Genomic DNA, 19,183 nt, shown 5'->3' on the forward strand with positions numbered 1-19,183 from the left:
ACATCCGAAAATCTCGCTGAAGTTGGGCCAGTTTTTGTCTGTAGAAGATCCTCGAAAGATCGCCAGCATCGACTTCTTTGCAGGTGAGTTATGATGTGTCCTGTACTCTGTTTAATCTGAAAAAAAAAACACCCGAAGGAAGCTTCGTTTATATATCGTGTCTGTGGGCATTCACAAAAATGTACTCCAGCTTAACTCATCTAAACATTGCCGACTTGGAGCCAAAGGTCTGAAAAGTGATCCTGATCAGCTCAAGTGATACACTGCGCGTCTGGGCTTTCCTAACAAGAGAAGGCGCACCTAACGATACACATGACCAAAGTCTTCATCAGTTGAACATTTAAAGTAATGAGCAAAAACCTTTAGCATTTTGCAATACCCATTGATGTCTGGAAGCTCGGAAGCTCGTAAACGAAGCTGTCTAGTCTAACACCCTTTCGATCGATTTCACGTGACAAATATTGATTTCTTTCCATCTATGTACCGCGAATAGAGAACATTGTACAGAGTATCGCGCGATCGCCTAAGGTTAATGGAGGATCACTTCTCGCTACTTTCCCCTATCATGGTCTATTCTTCTTCTTCTATTTGGCGTAAATCGTCTTACGCGTCCCCCCCCCCCCCCGGCCTATACAGGCTTTCGAGACTTCTTTCATTACCACGCAGTAGCCAGATAGATAGTCAAAATCCTTGCAACTGAGGAACGGTCCATTTCAGGCTTGAACTCACGACGTGTCCGTGTTATTGAGTAGTTCGAGTTGACGACTGTACCACGGGAGCGCCTCATCATGGTCTATATAATCCGCATTAAAAAAGGTTTACAAACAGGGGTTCCAAGTGTTCATTCTATAGTATAAGCAACACAAAATAGTTCAGAATTAGCCTCAAATAACTTATTTTCAAATAGCTACTCACTATTAACATTTTCCATTGGAAACATTGGAACATTGGATACATAGATACCAAGCATCTCCTCAGATGGTGCAGGTAACGCTAATTTCAACTACTGCTCAACGACCACAACTTGAACAGCATAGGTCCCTGTCAAACACGGCTGGCAGATCAGGTTCTGCCTCAGTTCTTTACTAATCCTGGTGACTTCATCTAAAACAGGCAAGAAGCATTTAGCCTTTAGATTGTCTTCCTATCAGTTGATCTACTCTGACCTTATTTACTATCTTTTGAACTTAAAATTATTAATGCATGCAGAAAAAGATACATTCATTTTATAAATAGGGACTTTATTTACTTCTATATCACTTACTGTGGTACCTTAAATTCATTAAATAAGTAACAAAAACGCTCACCTTTCGCACCATAATCTTCATCACAATGTAATAAAAATAACGTTCCTGCTGGCTTCAATAAATAACGATCCTCCCACATCGCACCCTTATAGCCCTACGAAACATCATCCGCTAGCTTGAGCTGCTTCGCTATCCGGGAGATTTCATTGTCCAACGACTTGTCCTTCAGTTCGCACACGTAGCTAAACTGTGCCGAGCAGTCCTCCCCACGATACCCGTACGTGTACAGTGCGGAGTTGTAGCTCAACCGCAGGCACCGACCACTGCCAGTAATCTCCAGCGTCGGCTGCTTGCTCGCCGACGCATTGTTCACAATCTTGGTACCTCCGGACGGGACTTCCGTACCGTTGTTGGCCAGATTGGTCGGCTTGGTGGAGGCCGTTCCCTTCGAGCCCGGTTTGTTGGAGCTGGAGCTCGTAATCGAGCTAAGGTTCGTGTTCGGATTAACCGGTTTGGCCGAGTTGGCCCAAATCCACAGCAGGCCCGGGTTGAGTCCACCGAGCCAAAAGTCCTTCCCACGATTGACCGGATTGTTCAGTATGTACGCGACCACATCCTGAAACTCGGCCACCGTTTCAAACTCCGCCAGATGCGCCCCGTACGATTTGCACATCGTGCTGGCCGACTTCCAGTTCAGCCCACGCTCGATATCGAAGTGATAGCACCGATCGTGCACTTGCGTAAAGTTCTGTGGACACGGTTCTGTGCGGGAGGAGAAAAAGAAGAAAGTGGTGGTGAAGGTGAAAATTGAGCCGAAATATCACCTTCTCCCCACAGCCACTTACCCTGCTTTTGGCTGTTGCCCGCCATCAGGAAGTAGATGATCTGTTCGGCCCGCCGCAAACGGTTCTCCATGTAGTCCACCCGGTACACCAGCTTCTCGATCGCACCGAGCAGGTACAGGTCCGTCTCGGACACCTCCCGCGGCGAGGCCAGCAGCTCGGTCGGGCTGGCGCCACCGAACGTTTGGCGCATCGGCGTAAACGTTGCACCGTGGCCGGCACCGGCCGCCAGCTGGTTGTCGCCGTACAGCCCGCCGGCCCCAGTGCTGGCGATCACTTTCCCTACCGGCGGTCGGGGCCGGTAGGGCGAGTGGGCGGCGTGGTGCTGCGGGTCGAGCTCGAGCGCCTCGCCGATGCGCTTGTTGATGTAAAAGCTGGAGGTGGGTATGTACTTTGGCGCCGGTCCTGCCGCTGCTACGACGGTCGCCTGCATTACGCGACTTTCCCTCGGTGCGCTGGTGGTGCCACTCTGGTTCAGGCTGGCCGGGCGTGTAGTGAACGAAAATAACAACAACAACAAAAACACCATAAACATATGAGACAAACATGATCAAGCATTACGCACGCTTGCGCCCGGAGGCAGCGCCAATGATCGGGATGCAATCAGCCGCCGGGGTGAGATTGCTTTCTATTTAGGGAGTCTGTTGCACTCGTGAGGGGATTTTTTTTTAAATCACGGATACGCACGCAGTGCTTAACATTAAGCAGGTTAAAATGAATGTGTGAACATTAATGTGCCTTTTTGAGGTGATTCAAATGAAGAATTTCATATAACACGTGCTAAACCACGCGATTTCTCCATATTGTTGCTTATTGTTATCTATTTGTTTGTCTATTTCACTTACTTTGCATTCTATTTAATTTCCTTCCTTTATTTAACTTATATTTGTGACTGCATCGAAATTCTACCTGTTTGACTGTTTTTGCTAGAATTTATTTAGCTTACTTTTTAGATTTAACGGAAAGTTGCACCATTTAAAAAAGTGTTTAAGCTGTGTAATCGAAGGAGAGGTTTAAATCCCTGTTTTGAAATTGTGCGTTAAGCTCTTTGAACCGCATAGATGTTGTATGATGCAAAAAAGGCACAAAATAAGTAAAACATGTTTTTATTCAAGAACATTTGTGCACAAAATGCTCTTAAAAGTAATTAAACAATAAAATTTCTTATTTTTAGAGTGATAATTTCATTGAACATCCTTCAGTTTTTATCGTTTTTCTATCAATTTCAATCATTTTTTTACATTTTTCAATCAATTTCAACATCTTTTCCTCTTTTTATAAACGAATAAATTTATAGATAATGCAAACAATCAATACCAAAAATAATACATTTAATTATGTATTACATTTAGGAGCATTTTATTTTAAAAAAGCTAGTGGTTGGAAGCACCTTTTTCCTTATTTTTCATTCAACTTTTGCTAAAGCTATTCACATGTTAATAGTAAAAATTGTAAACTTTGAGATGACATGTGAAAATTGCATTGCTTAAAGGTCCCGTGAACACATTTTAAATTGATTTAAAACATGATTTGGGATTGATTCTTCCGCAGTAGAAGTATCTCTCTATCAACTACCTGATATCCGACGCATCTCAATAAGCTTCACGACAACTTCACGATATTGAGCCCAATTTACACTGGTAGGCCGTACAAACAAAGCTTCTCCCCTTTTCGATCCGTTGTTGGTTTCTCAAGTGAACTCAATTTCCCAACAACAAAAAAAAAACAACAACCTTCAGTTCCAATTTTGGATTCCCCCCGCATACACACTCAATGCAATCACTTCCGGTTCGGAGCCGTTTGAGGGTGGGTAGGGGGATGTGAAATGAGCGCACACTCCCCGTGCACTGCCCGATGGTGGTTGATTTTGAACTCACCCGACGGTGTACTCCTCCAGCAGGCTCGACCACAGCCCATCGTCATCCGCCCCGTCCGTCCAGTGGTGGGCGCCGAGCTGCAGGAACGATTTCTTGCCCCCGCTCTCGACGACATAGATGCCGCTGGCGGCAACGGCCAGCCCGACGACCAGCAGCACCACCGCCGACAGCAGATGCGTGTACCGGCGCATCCCGCCACTCCCGATGGTGAATGATTTTTCGCACGAAATGCACGCAAAAAGTGACAAACACTCAACCGGTGGTCTTTTTTTTCAAATCTTTCGTTGCAGATCGACCACACGCACACACGATCACCACACACAAACTCCGAAGTGCGAACGTTACCTTCTTGTTGCCGCGATCACTCACTCACCAGCACGTCGCATGCGTAAGTTGCGTCACGTTTTGCGGTTTCCGCTTTGAATAGTTGTTCTGTTGTTTATTAATTTCACTTTCAACCAAACTTCAACCACCTCTACTCCGATCCGATCGGCGCCCGGCGGGTAAATGGCATTATCTAACAGACACAGGCAGATCGCGATCGCGGTACGCCGGCATGACACAAAACCGTAGGCCGGAACTAACAAGCCGCCGCGGGATGATGAAGGGATGGGAACTGATCTATCCCTTTTTGATCGTCACGGTGACACGTTTTGTGTGGTCACTTTACATACACACACACACGCGCGCGCTGGGACGAGATATCGATCGCGATCCGCACGCTTCTGCGGTCGTTTACACAATGTGTCTGCCACGGTCAAACCATGCGAAAGAGAGCCATTCCGTACCCAAACCAAATTGCTCGGGCTGCAGCAGATCGGTGCTCTTCAACGTCCAGCCATGGAGTGGGGAGGACTCCTCAGCCCCCGTGTGTCTGTGTGTGCTGTTATTTTAAAACTCCTCACACACTGCTTTTTGGGTGCCTGCAATGACGCGTTACGGTGGGACTTTCTACATCCGTTTCGCATTCGCAGCGGGGGGGAGTTGTAACGCAACAAAAGGAGAAGTCACCGCAGGAGTGGCACAAGGGGACTGAAGAATGCCCCAAAAGGGGAGGAGTGAATTGAAGCCGATCAACGCTCATGTCAACAGCAAACAACTCCACCCTTGTGGGGCCTTGGGCTCGGGTGGTGCAGAAACGGTGGGGACATAATTTTTCGCACCGTCTTCAGACACTGTCCCCGTGAGGGGGACAGTCCCAAGGCGCACAGTGGGTTTGGGATGGTGTTTCAAGATGGACAAAAGCGGGACGTCCGTTAAGGGGATAATCTAAGGTTATCTTTTTGGAGGAATTGGATCCAGTATTGATTGATTATTTTCGCTCCAATCAAGAATGCTGTGCATCATCATGTCCGTTGTAGGTCTAGGCTCGTGATCCAGAATGAGTAGATTAAATTCCTAAATCAGATTACAATTCCAGTCCAGACGGATTGCCGTACAATGTTGCAAATGTTTTAAAATATTTGAAAAACGCTTATCACGCCCAATCGCTCTACCAGACAGATCGCATGATCGCTGAAGGTCAATCTTCAACTTTGAGTGGCAAAGATCTCTGCGCGCAACGTAAAGCTGTACGGCAATCATACGGTCGATCAGATTACACTAGTGTGAGCTTCTGCTTTTGCACCCGCTAAGCAAGAAGTTCCTAACCTGCTTTGCGCCACCTGATGACCTGATTTCCACGCGCGCACCGGCAAGAGAGGGTTTATAACCCTGGTGGACCAATTTTTCTGCCCGATTGCAGGAGAAATGTGAACCATAAACCTATGAACTAGCACAGCTCGGAATCTGTTGGCCACCCGCACCGGACGTTTCGTTCCCACCGTGCGTGTGGTTTCCCTGTGCGCTTTTTCTCTCTCTCTCCCTTCCTTGTTTTTTTCGAAAGTCCCACAAGAAACGATCAGGCTGCGCGCTTCGTACACATGTTTGTGCTGTGGTTCCGTGCGCGAAACAGACAAGAAAAGGCACATACAAAATTTGCATCACGATCGGGGCATCTATCCCCACCACCCACCTCCGGCCACGCGATGTGTGATCGATCGAGCCTCGTCGAGCGTCGTCGTCGTCGTCGTCTTCGCTTATCACCCACCACCTTTCGCCGATAGCGCTCTTCCTTCGGGTGCGCAAAATCGCATTTACGACCGTGAAGGTTACCTCCGAACTTCTTTGGCGACGCCAGCTCGAACGTCTTTCTTTTTTGCTTTTTTTTGTTTTGTTTCTTTTGTTCTTCATCATCCCTCCAGTTCAGGTGATCTGCATGTGGTTTTTTCCACCTTATTTTCATGCAGCATTTAAATCATATGTTTGCATTTCTCTTCTTTGTGTGATATGTACCTCATCTCCCGGACGCGCTTTTTTACATGACGATGTCGCTCCCCTCCCCGCAATCTCCACAAGGACGACAACGGAATAACCCGTTGCCTTCCGTTTTAGTGTGGGGAAGGGAAAGGGGAAGCAAATTTTGCTGAATTTTTTATAGCCTTCATTTTCTGACAACGCACAAAAGCCACGGGAATGTGATGCTGAGCCGGTGGCAAAGTGGGTCAACGGTAGTCGTTTGCGGATCGAAATCGCAGCCGGCAGTGATACAGATTGCCCCCGTCGTAAAAGTAATGGCCATCTTCCCGAAAAACCAGTCCAGAGCCACTCGTTGGTTCGCCTTCATTTTCTCTCCACGCAGTGTGTGTAAAAGTGTAAAATGGCAGCTTTTGTTCTTTTTATTGCTTGTACGATTAAAAGCTATCCAAAGTTGCTACCTACCTCCCTGCAAAAACTCACAAAACTACACACTTTCAGGTAATACTAACGCCCTTGCCTTCCATTTGTACATCAGCTGCTATATAACTACATCGTCTCAACTTCTCTATTCGATTGTAAAATTTAACATAAAAATCCTAGTATTAAAACATTTTTGGCACAGCCGGTGACCGATCCGAGATATACTCTGAGCATCGCGCATTTTGTTCGTTCGCCCAGCTTGTAGAGTGTCCGTCACCACCAGGAACTACGATCATACGATAACGGGCAGACGATGAGCAGGGACGCCCTACTCTACTCATCGCTCAACACCAAGCTTAACGCGGACATGAGCGAAAAGCCCACCACAACGGCCCCAAACTGGCCCGGTCCCATGGCCCGCGTGTGCCACCGTCGTTTCGCCCGTTCGCGCGGCAACACCTCACTGACGGTGACGTACAGCAGCGTGCCGCCCGCCAATCCCTGCAGCACCGGCATGATGAGCGTGGTAAGCGTTTCGTTCAGCCCATCCAGCCCCATACCAATGCCAATGCCGGCCACCGAGCCGAGCGAAAACGTTAGCACCTGCAGCACGTGGGAGCAGCGCTCCCGCGCACCGTTCGCGACCAGCTGCACGCCAAGCGCGAACCCAACCACGAACTTGTGCGCACTGACGGCGCCGAGCAGCAGCAACACCTTCGGCCCCGAGTTCTGCACCCCGATCGCTAGCCCTTCGAGCAGCGAGTGCATGCACAGCGCTAGCAGCAGCCCGAACACACCGGTCAGCTGCAGCTCGGCAGCACTTTGTCCCGATTGTTGTCCCCTTCCCGCGGGCGGCGGTCCATTCAGCGACGAGCGGCGGGATAGATTGCCGCCCAACCCCACCACACTTTCCAGCGATCGTCGGGAGGCGGTCACTTCGGAGTCATTGCTGCAAAGGTAAAGCAAATGCCAGAGATGATGAGTACAGACGCACAGAGGAAAGGCACATTCTGCCTACTGCTTACCCGCTGCCGAGAAGCGATTTTGTTTCCTCGTTCGCACCGTACCGCCGCTCCCGGCGGCTCGAAGTGCTTGCCGCGTCCGAGTCTTCCCCATACCGCCCGTCCTGCTCCGTCCGCCGCTCACCCTCTCCATCCTCTCCATGATTGTGTCCAGCGATGCCGCAAAACTCTACCAGCTCGTCGATGGCGTACATGAGGAAAAAGCCACTGCAAAACACAATCTCCGCGTACTCGCCGAGCGCTTCGCGTATCTCCGGCAGCATGTGCACGATGGCCGTGGCCAGCAGGACGCCCGCCCCGAGACAGAGCAGAAAGGAGAGGGTGCCCGGGTAGCGTTGCCGGTTGCGCTGAGATATGTAGATCGGCAGCACGCCGCACAGGAAGCTGCCGAACCCGAGCACTACGATCGCCAACAGTTTGGCCTCATTCTGGCCAACGGGCCCGACCGGTTCGGATCCGTTCGATGGAAGCATTGCAGCTCGTGCTCGGTTCCCGGTTACACTAAGTCGCTCGCCAACAACATCCAGCGTGTGTGTGTGAGTAGCAGCAAGTGGTCAGCAAGTGACGCGTGACGAGCGAGATGCGTCTACGGACCTTCGGATGTTCGTTATCTTCCTTCAAGCGGTGTGTAGCATTTCGTTTGCGAATGTGTTAAGACACCTGCCTGGCTGCTCCTAAAACAAGAGAACATGAGAGAGACAGGTTAGTTCTGGTAATCTAATTATCTTCCCAGTACGCTATCACTCCGATCTGTTCACCGTGAAGATGAGTTGCAAGCGCAAAGGAGGTCAATGTTTGTGCACATTACATAAAGCAATAAAACAAGTCTACTTCGTAGAACACAGGGAGCGATACGCACAAGGAGAGAGAGAGAGAGAGAGAGAACAGAGAGATATTAACATGCCACACCGAACTTGCACCGGTCGATAAGACGCTGGAATACTGAACCTCAGGGTCGGGTTTCGGTCGCTCGGTTCGAAATCGACTCTACATGTTTTGTTGCTGTTTAGAGTGTTAACATGTACGATAACAAACGCTCCGCAAACATTGTCCATCCAGCAGGAGCCCAGGAAGTTCAAAAACAGACCAACGATGTTTGTGCAACCATTTAACGGCCGTGAGAACCGAACGTAAACCAGCGATGGTACTACTGCAGGAACGTGACTCACTGTTGCAAAAAAAATAAGTAGCACACTGTATGATACACTTCATCAACTTTGAAACAGTGTTTGAGGTACAAAAAAGTGTGTTTTTGTTGCTGTTACTTTACACTTGATTTGTTTTTTTTTTTTCAAAAGAAAAAATTGCTCAACTAATCGAACGGCGATAGCGCGCGCACGCTGTAATCGTCGTAACTGCCGGCAGCAGCACCGCGGTGAGTCACCCTGTTCGGGGAAACGTCAAAACCCACACACATACACAAGCAAAGTGTGTATGCAGAAACAGAGTGCGCATTGGGCCAATCATATGTTCCTCTTTGTTTATTTTGTCCTTGTAAGGGGCGATAAAAAAAATCCAACTTTAACGTAACGATACCGCGATATCCATACAGAGGGATATGTTTTTGTTTATCTTATCACAACTTCTTTTAGCTTGCAACGTTCAAACCCTAATCTGATGCTTCCATACAATCACTCAATCTCCTTTGCACAGTTAAAAAAAGCGTACAGCTTCACACCCTTCGCTCTGCCGTATGCGGGTCTGTACGAGCACTGGGTTCAATTTTACAAACCTTCACACGACACAACAGGTAAGCACCCTGTTACTCCTCGCTTCAGCTGACTTCTGCACACTTGCAAGCATTAACAGCAGTATGGAAGACTTGGTAGCTTCACGTGATTGAAACGGGTATATTCGAATCGAAAGGTACAAAAAAACCCGACCAGGTAAAAGATCCACCAAAACGGCACGTACGGACGCGGGACAAACAAAAACATCACTGCACGCTACGACCTGCCCGTCGCCTTGCACTAACACACACTCACACCCCGCTGCAACCCGTAGCGACGCACATTAGGCACGGTTAGCACACACGCGTTCATGCCCGATTCGTTGCTACAGCTGTCAAACGGGTGCGGCAGAACAAAAAAAAAACCGTTGAAAATGAAAGACGTTTTGAAAAAGCCCCCTTTTTTGATTGAAAACAGAAAAGAAACAGAATTTTTAACTCATTTCTTTGTATTTCTAACGCACAAACTCGAAGTGGCAATCACCGCTGATTGATTTGTGCCTGTGGTGGGGGAGCAAAAATAAATTAAATGCTCTCCCCGCTTATCGAACACGTCGGCGATTCCCTCCCCCTCCCTAACATCTATTGCTTTGGCGGCAACCAGTGTTTAAAATATAATTTAAAAAACACGTCCCGTTGCCACTATTTTTGTTAGCAGCTGGCAGCGAGAAACTTTGCTCGGCCCGTCAACACGTCGCAACGAATTAAATTTAACTTTTTACCAACATTACAGGTAAAAAAGGCTCTCCCCCTCCCCCCTCCGCAGTGTGCGCATGAGAGAGTGTTTTTGCATTTAAATGGTTTAAGTATTATTTCGATGTTACTATAACAACTTTGGCTGTGAACATGTGCCGGAGTTTCGAAGTGTTGCCGGAATCGCGCTATGTCACGGTCGAAGGGAGGAGAGGTCTATGTTAAAACCTTGGTACGATACGTTCCCGGAAGTAACGGGGGGGGGAGATCAGTTTGCAAAACGAGCTTATAATGAGTTGTGGAATATTGATACACCGTAAAAGACCGATCAATCGTCACAATGGTCTCTACTTGAAGAAAGCCTGTCCCCCCCCCCCCCCCCTCGTGGTGTGTGGCAATCTTCACCATCTAATTAAGCGCTTTAATTGAACCATCGCGCAGATAGAAGACGAAGCAATTGGCATGAGTTAATGACTCATTCAGGCAAACCCTTTGCTCGTGGTTGTAAATGGTACCACACATGCAACACGTTGCACGGGTTTGGGGCGGAAAGAAAATTGTATCATTGAAGAAAAAAAAAGAAGAAAAAGAACAGCCAATAAAACAATCCAGTCATGCAATACTGAAGATAGGGCTAACGTGGCACATTCCGTGGTACCCACAGCAGGAGGTCCCCATCCCCGCACTATATCGTGCGCATCGTGCAATCGCACCATTTGAATCATGTCTTTTTGGTCAATTCCCCTGTTGCGAAACAAAAAGGGAGCAAAATTCATCATTTGTTGGCGTGTTGTTTTGTCTTTATAATTTTTAAAAATAGACAAACCTATAAACTCCATCTCCAACCTTACATTCCCAAAGCGGGTCAGTAAGGGCAAAATATATGATCAAATTAATGTGAACGTTTTGAACCGCCACAATGTTGTCGTGACTGGCGATGATTTATAAACTCGTTCCCATGACTCCTTGCACCATGGAGTGAGACTGATGCGTTGATGGGTTAGAAGAAGTATGAATCCAAATCAATTCATTGATTAGTAGCAATTCCAATACCGATTCCACGTGATCGCTTCAAAATGTAGTAAAAAATTGTCTGTAAATTACAGTTAATCCATCTCATCGTAAGGATCAATCTTCTTTTTTTTTTGTTCTCCCCCCGAAAAAACCGCCAACGGAAATCCCCGCGAACGTACACGCTCTCACAGTCAACGACCCGCGCGAGGTCATACCTGGAGCGCCAAAAAAACATCCCCCTCCCCTCCACTTTCAAACAATAGTTCAAAAGAGATATTTTTAGCTGCACGATACACATTCACAACTTTCGAGGCTCGAGGCTGATAGCGAAACTTTTATTAAATTGCGACCCCTGGGTAGAATGAGCAGCAGCAACCCTGCAACAAAAAAGGGTCAATTTATTTAGCCTGAAGTAAAACACAGTTTTACTACAAAAGGGTTCGGATTAGGACCTAAACAGGTTGGGAGGGGGAGGGAGGGGGTGGAGAAAAGGGAACTGTTAGGAACTCCCTCTTGTTACTCCGTAAGCAAAGGAAGCTTCCAAACCTAAAGACCTTAATGTCGTAATCAGGAGGAGGTTCCCCTTCGCTTCGCTCGCTGTGAAAAGGGGTAGTAATAGTTTTTTTGCTGTATGCCGATACTATCACAACCACCACCACCACTACCTACTACTACTACTAGTACTACCAAACTACCAGCTACGATTCCAGCTGAGCCCCATCCTAGCCATTGGAGCGACGCAGCAACGGCTGTTTACCGGAACTAGAACGATCCAACCTCCGCTCCTCCGCTTCTCACCATATCAGACACCAGCCCATCCAAGTGCCGTCCGCTTTTCCACCTTGCCTGCGTTCTGTTCGTGACATCGTTCCTTCGTTCGCTTTTGCTACTTCGTCCCAGCGCCTCACTCGCGTACCGCCGCCCTGCACAGAACTTTACGCGAAAAACTTTTCCCGCGCATTCAACGGCGTGTTTCGAGCGATGGAGACGGCGGAGCTGCGCGTACTTCTACCCCTTAAACCGCCTCCTTTTCCGATTCCGTCCCGAAACACCGAAACTGACAGGCCGCAAGCCCAAGTGAATGACGGAGAGAGAGGGGGTGGAGGGGGTTGTAGACTTTCGCGCTCGTCCTTTCCGTGACGAGCCCACCTCAATGCACGGGGTCGGTGGTTGCGCGCCCGTGCTGCTGCTACCACTATTTTTAGTATCCTTTCGACTCACGACCAGCTCAGTCACCGCCGAACGGCAATCCAGCGAGGCGCGCGCCTCATTGCTACTAAAACCCACACACACACACACACACAAATACATACACAATCACACACACATACTGTTTAGAAATAATAGCGCTGCAGAGTATGTGCACCGGGCGCCGTGTTCAGCCGCTTAGCCGCCTACCTCGATTGGTTACGCGCAGCGTGCGAATGGTGCAGTGCGAAAGTGTACCACTGTCGGTCGCAGCAGTGTAGAAGACGACGGAATCTGTTTCGGGAGCCGCGCGCGCTACCTTCAGGCGATGCACATTCGGATACGCTAGCAGCAGCACCTGCGGTCCTGTTTGCCTGCCACAGCGGACAGCGGTCGGTGGACAACCAGGACTGTTCGTTCCACAAGGTTGGAGTAGGGTTCGCCCCAAGTTCGAGGTGAGGGGAGCGTTGATGTGTCTCTTGTTATCGCGCAGTTCACCGTGTGTTTTGTATGTCTGTGTGTTTGCAGGTGTGTGAAAAGGAGTGAAATTTCCAGCACAAAACTGCCAAATCAGTTCAGTGAAGTAAGCAAGCAAGCAAGCAAGCAAGGCCCTGTGGGGGGAAAAGGACCATGATCAACCGTAGCAGCCACAGCAAACCGAAGCCGATCGTGCAGAAGAAGAGCACCGCCAGAAGCAGCGACGATGGCAGCGAGGACTCGAACGAGGACACCTCGTCCGGTACGGCCGAGTCGGGCACCAGCTCGGACTCGGAGTCGGAGATGGACACTACCGAGACGTCCTTCTCGTCCAAGAGTGCTACCGAGTGTGGCAACACCGGTGGTGGCAATGGCCCGTCCTGCAAGGGCCAGCTCCAAGGCCAGCAGGGGCTGCTGCGGATGAACAATCGCAACTACGCGGTGTACTGCGGCGGCGAAGCGGATACGAAAAATTCCAAACACTTTTGCAATCATCACCACCATCACCATCATCATCACGGCGATGAGGAGAGCAAGAAGGAAGTGAAGTGAGTATGCCCCATACCGCCCCTGGTTTGTGGTTTGTGTGGTGCAGGAGATACTGTTACTGGGGTCCGGCCCCATCTCCGTAGGATTTTAGGTTGTCTTTGTAGGTATAGTGAATTAGTTTGCGAACAGGTGAAAGTAGAAAGGACAACCTGCTTTTTAGATACCTTTGCCTCTTTGCTAAGCCTTTCCACCAAACCCACAAAAGCACAAGCGGAGTTATAGCGGAGGCAGCACCTTGAGACGGTTATGCAAAAATAAGTTCAAATCCAGCACAGAGGTCCCGTTTCTTTTTCGCACCATTGGAAAAGGAGGCCACCCGTGGGTGGGGTGTAAAGTTTGCTCCAGTTTTGAGCTCGTTCCATCAGTGCCAGCAGTGAGCTTGAATATTGCCGACGTGTCGTTGTCGGCGTGAAAGCACTTCGTGTGGGTGAAAGAACGAAAAACACCCCGTTCGGCTTAAAGGATGTCCGGGGTGGATGGTCTTAACACGCTGAAGCGCTATCGTACAGACCGCAATCTTCCGCAAAAGCACTGTCAAAGGGTAGGGCAACACACAGGAAAGAGGAGGTACTGTCTAGCCGGTGGCCACTGGACGTGGAGGGAGTCTATTTTTTTTCCTGCAAAGAATGCTCGCAAACACTGGTCGGCTGTGTATTGTCGACACCTGAACCCTCTTTTCTGTGTGGCCTAGTGGAAATTTAGGCAATCCCACACAGACACAAACAGACCCCGCCAGCTAGTAGCAAAGAACTAGATTGCATAAATCGATAGACACGTACTCTAGGCTTGTAGTTTTGGGGGGAGGGTGAGGAGCAGGCAGAAAGCGGAGGGGTCTGACGCGTACCACCCAGCTCTACCCGGGCTGTTGGCGCCTAGGCAACGTTCCGTTGCCGGAACAAGAACCCCTTTCCGTTGTTGATTATTTGTTGCTTCGGACGGGGCCGACCCCACTGTTTGTTGCCCCTTTATGACGGGCCATTTTAGCAACAACAAAAAAAACATACACCAATGCACTGTGCCCCGTCTGTTCCCTTTTGCTTCTGCTGGGAAGTTCGGCTGGGAGAGATGGTAGAGACCCTTTGTACCTATAGCACTGTGAGTGCGTGAGCGTGTACCTTCAACTACTATTTTTGGGGTCTTGTTTTATTTTTGGAGTCAGACCACCGATCCAGACGATTTTGCACCCGATGTGCCCCCCACCAGCCCGGGGGCGTGGTGTCTCCGGAAGGTTGTTCTCGTGCAGGGGAATCATTATATTTATCCGAAGCAAGTCCCAAAATGGGACGAAAGTAGGGAAGATTGTGTTCCTGTGTGTTCGGGGTTTTATGGTTCGTAGGCCTTCATTCTTGTGGCATTGTGGGACAAAAGTTGGAGTGGAAGGAAGGGAGCGTTTTGGGCACTACACAAATTAGTTGTGCTGTTAACGGGGGTTTGCTTTGAAGTGCACACGCAGAGGTAGCGAAGTTTCCTTTATTTAGGGACTTCTATTTTTAGACTTTTGGCTTTTCCTATCCTTTCTCTCTTTCTCTCTTTCTCCAGACACTGGAGTTGGTTGTATGTTTGCTGCATTGCAGTAGTTTCTTGCCAAAATCCTCCCATTAAATCATTAAAACTGATCTATAATTATAGAGTTTCATTATTTTTCCTTTTGATTTGTTAATTTGTCTCTATAAAGAGGATGTTTAGGTGTAGTTTTGTTAAAGTAGGCACTTCCAAATGTCCGCTCGTGTCGTATCAGTGCACCGGCTACTACGATGCACCTCCTCTCCACGTGGCGTAGTAACTATGTATGGCACCCGGCAACTACACTGGCTCGCACATCTGTTCTTTGCCTATAAATAGCTGCGACCTTCCTTCTACCTACAGTTATTGAGAAACAAAAAATGCACGTTTAAAAGTGTAAATAATTTGATTTACTTTAGACATCCTTGTCGCACTAAATATCCGCTCCCTTCAGTGCGTGTAACCGTGTGTATGTGTGTGTCTTTTTCCTTTCTCTTCCCGGTTCACGATCTGCTGTGTCATGCGCAGCTGTTGTAGAAGTGCTGCTCTCGACCAAAATGCGCGCCTTGTACATAGGCTCAAGAAAGCGAAGAAAACGTAAGCCCCCACTCACTCAGCTGATGCTTACTTCAGCTTATGTCATCTACTCGACTCATATCGCTCGTTCCATACCTCTCTAATCGACATCACTCCACACCACTCCACCAGAATGTATATTTCCCTTTCCCCCATGTTACTGGGGGGGGGACTTGGGACCACATGCCACTACTATGCACACATTCTCCGTACACCTTGGACTGCTTGTTGTCGTGACTGCACTAAAACCGAACCCTCCCGATCGTCTCTTTAAGTAGTACACACCGATAACAGGATCATCTATTGCTCCCTCCCTCGTTCTCTCGTCTTGTACTAAACTCATTCGTATCATAACTCTAAGATCGATCCCAGCTCGAAGTACAACACATCTTTCACTCTGCTTTCATTCCCCCCATTTCGCTTGCCACTGCTGCATTCCACCTTCTGCAGACTACCGATCAGTATTTGTATACTAAACTGCCGCTACGACATTATCACGCGCGTGTGCAAACGGCTCGGCTATCGGCTGGTCGGCGAGTCCGACCTGTGGAACGTCTGCTGGACGGATTCGTTCGTGGGCGTCGACTTCTGCCGCGACATGCGACGGTTCCAGAAGGTGAACCACTTCCCCGGGATGTTCGAGATCTGCCGCAAGGATCTGCTGGCCCGCAATCTGAACCGGATGCTGAAGCTGTTCCCGCTGGACTATCAGATCTTCCCCAAAACGTGGTGCTTTCCGGCCGAGTAAGTATAATTGCATGTGGAGCTGGTGACAACTGTTGATGATCTTTGTTCTCTTCTGCAGCTTGGGTGATGCCGTCGCTTACAGCCGAACGCATCGCAGCAAAACGTTTATACTCAAACCGGACCAGGGTTCGCAGGGGAAGGGCATCTTTTTGACGAAAAACCTGAAAGAGATCAATCCGAAGGATCGCATGATCTGCCAGGTGTACATCACGAAACCGCTGCTGATCGACGGGTACAAGTTTGATCTGCGCGTCTACACGCTGATCACCTCGACGGATCCGTTGCGCATTTTTGTCTACAACGAAGGATTGGCTAGGTAAGAGTGGAAGGTTGTTTAGGTCAGTGATGGGTAGCGTTGGTAAAATACTGGCGGTAGGTTCATCCAGAAGTATTCCGAGCCTGCCGGAATCATTCGTAGCCGTACGGAGTTAGTGTTGTCCAGGGTCGGCGTGAGTTGATCGAATTCGGAATGATCGAATGAAAGATTATGTGTGCACTCCACACACAGGACTTTGATTGTTACATTGTATCTAGACGATAGGGCAATTTTCGGGATTGAAAAGTCGAAACCGACTCCAACCCGGATCGGCTTCTACTCCGAATCCAGGTGACTCCAACTCCGGACGACTCTGACTTAGGACGATTTCAACTCGGATGACTTCAACTTTGGACGACTCCAACTCCGGAAGACTTCGATTCTGGACAACTCAAACTCCGAACAACTTCGACTCTGGACGACTTAAGTTCCGGAATCCAGCCAATCAGAATCGAACTAGCAAAAGCCAGAATCGGTTCAGAACCGTTAGTCCATCACTACTTGTGGATGTCGGACGACTTTGCTAATGCTAATTTCTTATCGCATCTAGATTTGCCACGAACAAGTACAAGGAACCGTGCGTTACGAACGCGTCCAACACGTTCATGCACCTGACCAACTACTCGGTGAACAAGTACAGCCGGACGTTCTCGAACGACGATGAGGCCGGCTCGAAGCGACGCTTCTCCACGCTCAATCGCATCCTGACCTCGGAAGGCTACGACATTGCCGAGCTGTGGAGCAACATCGACGACGTGATCGTCAAAACGGTGATGAGCGCCTGGCCAATGCTGAAGCACACGTACACTGCCAGCTTTCCCACGCACGACATCATCCAGGCGTGCTTCGAGGTGCTCGGGTTCGACATCCTGATCGATCACAAGCTCAAACCGTACGTGCTGGAGGTGAACCATTCGCCATCGTTCCACACGGACGAGGCGATCGACAAGGAGATTAAGGAGGCCCTCATCACGGACACGTTCATCATGCTCAACCTAAACGGGGAGGTGAAAAAGCGGGTACTGGAGGAGGACAAACGGCGCATCCAGAACCGGCTGCTGCAACGGTTACGCGATTATTCCAAGCAGACGGTTAGCAAGGATCAGCAGCAGCAGCAGCAGCAGCAACAGCAGGGCCAGCAGGGCCAGCAGGGAGGGCAGCAGCAGCAGGGTCAGCAGCAGCAGCAAGGGCGCGACGCGAACGATCCGGACGACGATGGGTACGGCGAGGAGGGGATGGGCCCGTGGGCCGAACAGATCAACTGGGAGGAGACGCATCTGGGCGGGTATCGGCGGATCCTGCCCGCGCCCGGCGACCCCAACCGCTACCTGCAGTTCTTCATCGCCCAGAGCCAGGCGTCGGTGTACAACGAGACGGCGGCCAGCAAGCGCCGGGAGGAGTGTGCCAAGCAGCAGCGCATCGAGCTGGAGGAGCGCTTCCGCCTGAACCAGGCGATCCTGCACAAGCACAATCCGAAGCTGCAGAAGGGCGGCGGGCTGGGTGCGGGCGAGGATGCGGCCGGCGGGAATGGGGCGGGCGGTGGTGGTGCCGGCGGTATCGGAGCGGGCAAGAAGAAGCTCCGCAAGCGCAAGGTCGCGAAGGTGGCGAAAAAGCACGACGAGTTCATGCCGGACCAGATCGCGGACTACGAGGAGCGGGAACGGATGGCGCTGCTGGGGCAGCGCGATTTTCTCATACGCACCTGCGGGCTAGTGCAGAGCGTAAGTATCACCGGGGGGCCGGATGTGGAGAGAGAGAGAGAAAGAGAAACAAAGTAAAATAAGTAATTGAATTGTATGTTTCCACCTTGTGCACCAGATATACATCAACTTTCATCGGAACAAGCTGCTCACGGATTCGGACCGACGCAAGTATAAGGAAACGTACGCGAAGCTGATCACCAACGAGCATCTGCCACAGTCCGAGTCGTCCCCACAGTCCAACCATACGTTTTCGACCATCCACAGTACCAGCACGGTGGCCGGTTCGACGTCAACCGGCGGTTACCATGGCTACGGTGGAGTGACAGCCGGAAGCAACAGCAACACCACAACCTGCCTGCCCAGCCTTGGCACTGCACAGCAACAGCAGCAGCAGCAGCACTCGTCCGGCTCCTCCTCCTCCACGAACCAGCTGCAGAAGCTGCAGATCAAAAGCTTGGTCGCCATCAACGACGTCACCTCGTGGATGCAGTGCACGGAGGTGCCGGTACAGAGCCGGCCACCGCTACCGTACCTGCTAGCGACGCAGCCGACCAACTACCGCAGCACCAAGTCGACGATGGCCCGCCAGGTAACGAACGTGGTCAAGCGGCACAGCATGGAATCGCGCCAGTACTACACCTCGGACAAGCTCATCTAGTATTGACTCCGGCACGGCAACGATGGGCCGTGCGATAGCATCAGCGCCGCCAACACTGCCGCCGCCGCCCGGGCGTCCCACTCAAAAGGGCTATTGAACTGGCTGCAAATCCACGATGATGCTGCCTACTTTCTGCTGTTTTGTCGTCCTTGGCGAAGCAGGGTGTATCCGCTTTCATTCGCTCCAAAAGCTACTTTAATCTCAACCGAGCGCAGCACGCAAATTGTGGACGCGAGGGACGCGATGTGTTTGTTTATGAGTGTTTGATATTTGTTTTTCGTATTTTTGTTCTTTAAAGTTTTACTTCCATCGCATACAAGGAAG

The 19,183-nt window shown here is 49.8% G+C and overlaps 3 protein-coding genes across 9 annotated transcripts; 1 reads left to right on the forward strand and 2 right to left on the reverse strand.

Moving 5' to 3' along the window:
- Window positions 1-1,220: 1,220 nt before the first annotated feature.
- LOC120898395 lies at window positions 1,221-6,511 on the reverse strand. The gene is made up of 3 exons (XM_040304210.1): window positions 3,967-6,511; window positions 2,093-2,568; window positions 1,221-2,009 (listed from the first exon to the last, which is right to left on the reverse strand). Exons 1-3 carry the CDS (start codon window positions 4,155-4,157, stop codon window positions 1,402-1,404), a joined length of 1,275 nt encoding a protein of 424 aa, XP_040160144.1. The 5' UTR covers window positions 4,158-6,511; the 3' UTR covers window positions 1,221-1,401.
- A 141-nt stretch (window positions 6,512-6,652) lies between these two features.
- Window positions 6,653-9,747, reverse strand: LOC120898396 (zinc transporter ZIP3). Of its 6 annotated transcripts, XM_040304215.1 has the most exons (4): window positions 8,655-8,869; window positions 8,465-8,533; window positions 7,710-8,380; window positions 6,653-7,633 (listed from the first exon to the last, which is right to left on the reverse strand). In XM_040304215.1, exons 3-4 carry the CDS (start codon window positions 8,177-8,179, stop codon window positions 7,018-7,020), a joined length of 1,086 nt encoding a protein of 361 aa, XP_040160149.1. In that variant the 5' UTR covers window positions 8,180-8,380; window positions 8,465-8,533; window positions 8,655-8,869; the 3' UTR covers window positions 6,653-7,017. The 6 variants fall into 6 exon arrangements, with proteins under 6 accessions (XP_040160149.1, XP_040160145.1, XP_040160150.1 ...); XM_040304211.1 differs by lacking the exons at window positions 8,465-8,533; window positions 8,655-8,869 and adding an exon at window positions 9,439-9,747; XM_040304216.1 differs by lacking the exon at window positions 8,465-8,533.
- A 2,503-nt stretch (window positions 9,748-12,250) lies between these two features.
- On the forward strand, window positions 12,251-19,157 carry LOC120898393 (tubulin polyglutamylase TTLL13-like). Of its 2 annotated transcripts, XM_040304206.1 has the most exons (7): window positions 12,251-12,785; window positions 12,859-13,355; window positions 15,388-15,456; window positions 15,886-16,179; window positions 16,241-16,498; window positions 17,049-18,219; window positions 18,317-19,157. In XM_040304206.1, the coding sequence occupies exons 2-7, from the start codon at window positions 12,961-12,963 to the stop codon at window positions 18,857-18,859; spliced, it is 2,730 nt and encodes a 909-aa protein (XP_040160140.1). In that variant the 5' UTR covers window positions 12,251-12,785; window positions 12,859-12,960; the 3' UTR covers window positions 18,860-19,157. The 2 variants fall into 2 exon arrangements, with proteins under 2 accessions (XP_040160140.1, XP_040160141.1); XM_040304207.1 differs by lacking the exon at window positions 15,388-15,456 and having other exon boundaries at window positions 12,252-12,785.
- Window positions 19,158-19,183: the final 26 nt, after the last annotated feature.

Source organism: Anopheles arabiensis, chromosome 2 (genome assembly GCF_016920715.1).
Source record: "Anopheles arabiensis isolate DONGOLA chromosome 2, AaraD3, whole genome shotgun sequence".
Taxonomy (NCBI): Eukaryota; Metazoa; Arthropoda; class Insecta; order Diptera; family Culicidae; genus Anopheles; species Anopheles arabiensis.

What these genes read in the sequence shown, in the direction of transcription:
- LOC120898395 (XM_040304210.1), bottom strand. Translation starts at nt 4,157, where the DNA reads ATGCGCCGGTACACGCATCTGCTGTCGGCGGTGGTGCTGCTGGTCGTC. An exon ending in CTGGAGGAGTACACCGTCGG is followed by an intron (nt 2,569 to 3,966) that starts GTGAGTTCAAAA and finishes ACGCCCGGCCAG; the next exon opens with CCTGAACCAGAGTGGCACCA. An exon ending in GGGCAACAGCCAAAAGCAGG is followed by an intron (nt 2,010 to 2,092) that starts GTAAGTGGCTGT and finishes CCTCCCGCACAG; the next exon opens with AACCGTGTCCACAGAACTTT.
- LOC120898396 (XM_040304211.1), bottom strand. Translation starts at nt 8,179, where the DNA reads ATGCTTCCATCGAACGGATCCGAACCGGTCGGGCCCGTTGGCCAGAAT. An exon ending in AAATCGCTTCTCGGCAGCGG is followed by an intron (nt 7,634 to 7,709) that starts GTAAGCAGTAGG and finishes TTACCTTTGCAG; the next exon opens with CAATGACTCCGAAGTGACCG.
- LOC120898393 (XM_040304206.1), top strand. Translation starts at nt 12,961, where the DNA reads ATGATCAACCGTAGCAGCCACAGCAAACCGAAGCCGATCGTGCAGAAG. An exon ending in CTCAAGAAAGCGAAGAAAAC is followed by an intron (nt 15,457 to 15,885) that starts GTAAGCCCCCAC and finishes CACCTTCTGCAG; the next exon opens with ACTACCGATCAGTATTTGTA. An exon ending in TACAACGAAGGATTGGCTAG is followed by an intron (nt 16,499 to 17,048) that starts GTAAGAGTGGAA and finishes TATCGCATCTAG; the next exon opens with ATTTGCCACGAACAAGTACA.